Source organism: Crocodylus siamensis, chromosome 2, assembly GCF_052110815.1.
Source record: "Crocodylus siamensis isolate JL-2025a chromosome 2, ASM5211081v1, whole genome shotgun sequence".
Taxonomy (NCBI): domain Eukaryota; kingdom Metazoa; phylum Chordata; order Crocodylia; family Crocodylidae; genus Crocodylus; species Crocodylus siamensis.
In genome coordinates, this window is record NC_143396.1 from 166,881,746 (window position 1) to 166,885,790 (window position 4,045).

The 4,045-nt window shown below is 51.1% G+C and overlaps 1 protein-coding gene across 1 annotated transcript; it reads right to left on the bottom strand.

Annotated features, from left to right (window-relative positions):
- Positions 1 to 311: 311 nt before the first annotated feature.
- Positions 312 to 1,400, bottom strand: LOC149871109 (olfactory receptor 5G9-like). The gene is made up of 2 exons (XM_090034557.1): positions 1,365 to 1,400; positions 312 to 1,223 (listed from the first exon to the last, which is right to left on the bottom strand). Exon 2 carries the CDS (start codon positions 1,191 to 1,193, stop codon positions 312 to 314), a length of 882 nt encoding a protein of 293 aa, XP_089890683.1. The 5' UTR covers positions 1,194 to 1,223; positions 1,365 to 1,400.
- Between the last annotated feature and the right edge of the window lie 2,645 nt (positions 1,401 to 4,045).

Consider the following 4,045-nt stretch of genomic DNA (forward strand, 5'->3'; position numbering starts at 1 on the left):
CATTTATTGACAGGAGGCACATACTGGTAGCTATGGAGGTCATTGATTTAGTACCACAAGTGTCATCTAAAATGGTGGTCATCAGACAGGATAGGAGAATGGCTGAAAGGTTATAATTTCTCCAAGAGGAAGTACCCCCTATAGATAGGATATTAAGGGAAGGGGTGTGCAGCTACAACCCAATTTCCTTTCCTACCCTTCCCACAAGGATCACAGCTAGCTGCCTGATATCTGTGACATGAAGACTGAATTCTTTGTATGAGGCAGTTCATACCTATGGGCAGAGGCAGTATTGGTATCAGGTCTGTAATTTATGTTCCCATGGAAGACCCTTTTTTCCATGCTATTCTTCTCAGGGCGTCCTTCACCTCCTTGTTCCTCAGACTGTAGATGAGGGGGTTCACCATGGGGATCACCACTGTGTAGAAGACAGCAGCCACTTGGTCTTGCCCCTCAGAGTAGCTGGAGCTGGGGCGCAGGTAGATAAAGAGGATAGTGGTGTAGAACAAGCTGACAGCCATCAGGTGGGAGGTACAGGTGGAGAAGGTTTTGCGCCTGCTGTCATTGGAGCGGATCCGCAAGATGGCTGAGAGGATGTAGATATAGGAGACAAGAATTGTGAAGAAAGAGCAGAGGCCAATCAAGGAGGAAATGATGAACAGCAGGACTTGGTTGATCAGGGTGTTAGTGCAAGAGAGCTTCAGTATCAAGGGCACATCACAGAAGAAGTGGTTAACGACGTTGGAAGCACAGAATGGGAGACTGAAGATGGTGGTGGTGTGTATCATGCCATTTATACAACCCACCAAGTAGGAAGCCACCACTAGCTGGATGCAGACCTTCCGGGACATGACAATGTGGTACAGCAGTGGGTTACAAATGGCCACATAACGGTCGTATGCCATGGCAGCAAGCAGCAGGCATTCCACAGTGGCAAACACAGCATAGAAATAAAACTGGGCTGCACAGCCAGTGAATGAAATGGCTTTCTTCTTGTCCAAGAAGTTTGCCAGAGTCTTGGGGACCACAACAGTGGAATAGCAGAGATCAGAGAAGGACAGGTTACTTAGGAAAAAGTACATGGATGTGTGTAGCTGGGTGTCAAGGTGAATCAGAGCAATCATCCCCAGATTCCCCTGCAGGGTGACTACATAGATGACTAGGAAGACTGTAAAAAGGACCATCTGGGTCATCCAGTCATTTGTGAATCCCAGAAGGATGAACTCAGACACTGTGGTGTGATTCCCCTCAGGCATTTCTGCCAGTATCTATTTGGAAAGAGACAGAGACTCAGCAGACAGCCAAGCCATGTTAATCACACCCTTCGCAATGAACCTATTTCTGAGTTCTTGGGCAGTCTTAACAAGGGTGGCAGCTGCTGCATCAAGTGTTGAGGTCAGTACTAGTTTTAAGAACTGAAAGAACAATGAACTGTATGGCCCCGCCATGCAACAACTCACAAAACTCCCTATGGGGGATGAGGTTCTGGGGAGTGGGTGGACAATGTTCAGGAGCAGGATGTGTGATCTGATCCCTGCACACTGCTGCCCTGTGGGTTGTGGAGAGTGTGTGTGTGTGTGTGGGGGGGCTGCCTGTGTGCTAGGTCCTGGGAGCTAGCTGAGGATGATGGCAGGTGGGTGGGGGGCTGCATGAAGCAGATCTTGCCTAGGTGGTTGGTCTGCTGTTGTCCCCACAGCAGTCTACATGGCGCTGAGCCCCACATGCTCCCACCTGGTGCAGCCTGTGCTGTACTTTGGTCAGCCCCCGCTGGCCTGGACCCAGTCAGCATGCACAGCTTACTGGTAGGGCTGCTACCCATGCAGCTGCAGCCACCTGGGTGTTGCTCAGCTCAGCTCCCCTTATCTCCAGCAGTGGTTCCTTCTCCTGCCCCTGCTGTGCCACTCTGAGCAGGAGAAAAGCTTCTGGCATCTCCTGCTCCGGCATGCCAGGCTCTGGTTTTGTCTTCCTGCTGCCTTCTATCCACTCTGCCTGCCTGGCACGAATGGCCGAGTGGGTGGAAGGCAGCTGGGAGCTTCAGCAAGGCAACTGCTGCCTCAGCATGTGGGGCTCTGGCTCCATCTCCCAGCCACTTTCCACCTGCTCCACCTGTCTGGAGTGATGAACAGTCACCTGCTGGTGGGCAAAACGTGGGAAGTGGTTGGGAGCTGGAGCTGGAGCCTGCAACTTCCCTCCTGCCCAGAGCAGTGCAGCAGAGACAGAAGCAGGAGGAGAAGCTGCCACTGGAGGCAAGAGGAGCTAAGCAGCACTTAGGCAGCTGCAGCTGCACCAGGAGCAGACCCAGCAGAAGCCAATGTCAGGACTGGAGCAGGTGTGGGTAGTAGTGCAGCACTGGCTGCCATAGGATGGGCTTGGTCCCATGCAGAGAGCTGTGTGGGCAGCTGTGGGCTGGTTCCAATCAACTGGAGGGTTCCCCTTATGAACCGGATCCAATCAAATGATGGGCTGGATCCAGCCCATGGGCTGTGTTTTGTCCACTCCTGTATTAGATGAAGGTGCTCTGAAGCCGAGTGCCTTAGGGAACTTATGTTTCCTCTAGAGTTACTTTTTCATGCTTTGCGGGGCTGATAGTGAGGGAGGATAAGGGTGGGAGAGAGAGGAATCAGGATAAGAGCTGCTGACTGGGCTTGACTTGGCTGGAGCTGGAGGTGGGAGGGTGAAGTGGAATGAATCCCCCTCACCTTGCAGCCCTCTCCTCCCCCAGAAGCCCTATGTTGCTCCTTTCCCCTTTCCCTCCCCCTTCCCTTTCTTCTCCTTCCCCTCTTGACAGCCCTAGAGCTGTTGGGGAAAGGGGAGGGGCAGGGCTGGGGAGGAGTATGGTTTGGCACCTCCTCAGAGGCTGCTGGAGTGCCCTCACTTGGTGTCCAGGGCCAGTGTAGGCAGGCCAGATCCCCACCCCAACCCAACAGGAGAGCATCTGTGTGCACCTTGTGTAAAGTACCATGTGCTAGAGCAGAGGTTGGTAACATTTTTGGACAGAGTGCCAAGAACACCTGCAAACTCAGCTTGCAAAATGTTGGTGTGCCAGGAGTGGATGGTGGGGGAGCCAGAAGGGCCCTGATTCTTATTGTGGCAGGGAAGGGGCCAGGGCTGCACTGCCATCTGCACCAAGGTGTGTGTGCCAAGCAAAATGCCTTTGTGTGCCACACCAGCACCTGTGCCAGGGGTTGCCTACCCCTATGCTAGAGCACAGCCCCATAACATCTGTAGGCGCCCTGAATGTTGACCTCTTCTAACAGTGAATCAGCCAATGAGCTGCCAAGGTAGGTGGGAGACTTCATCCTCAAAGAGCCAAAGACCAGGAGAAAGTCCTATTGACAGTTATCCTTGCTATTAATTTTTGCATTTATGCGGCACCCTTTAGTTGATTATCTCAAAGCATGTTATAAAAAAGGGTGAGCATTTTTCTCTTCAGGGAAACTGAGGCACTTCCCTCCCCAGGGACACAACCATTGCCTAAGCTTTGAGGAAAGGGCTTGGGGTACAGCTACCTTGTCAGTTCTTTTGGTGTTGATACCTCAGAGGCTGCCTACAATGTTCTTCTTCTGTCCCTCGAATATCTTAGAGATGCTATTTCCTACCAAACTCCAGGAGAGTCTTCAAGGCCACAGGCAGGAGCTAGGGGTAGAACAGCCAGGGAGAAAAGCTATGAAGAAACAGGGAAAAATCTCCTTACAAGCTAGAAGGAAGAAGCTTTCATTTATGATGACAATGATTATGATGAGATTATTTTATTATTATTTACTTTGTATAACCAGTGCACAAGAGACCCTGTGTCCTGGATGCTGAACCATCACAGAACAGAAAGAAAAAAACAGTTAGATCTAATAGTCTAGTACTAAGAACACTCACTTGGGCAGTGGGAAGCTTAGGTTTTAATCCCTTTCTTATCTGAGGAGGTTCACAAGAGTGCTGTAATTACCAGGCCACAGAGCAGGGATTCTTCATTAATGCTGTCTTTTTGGCTCCATGACTCCTGTGCATTCTTTTCTGTCTGGTGGACCAGCCCCTAGATGGGGATTGGAAA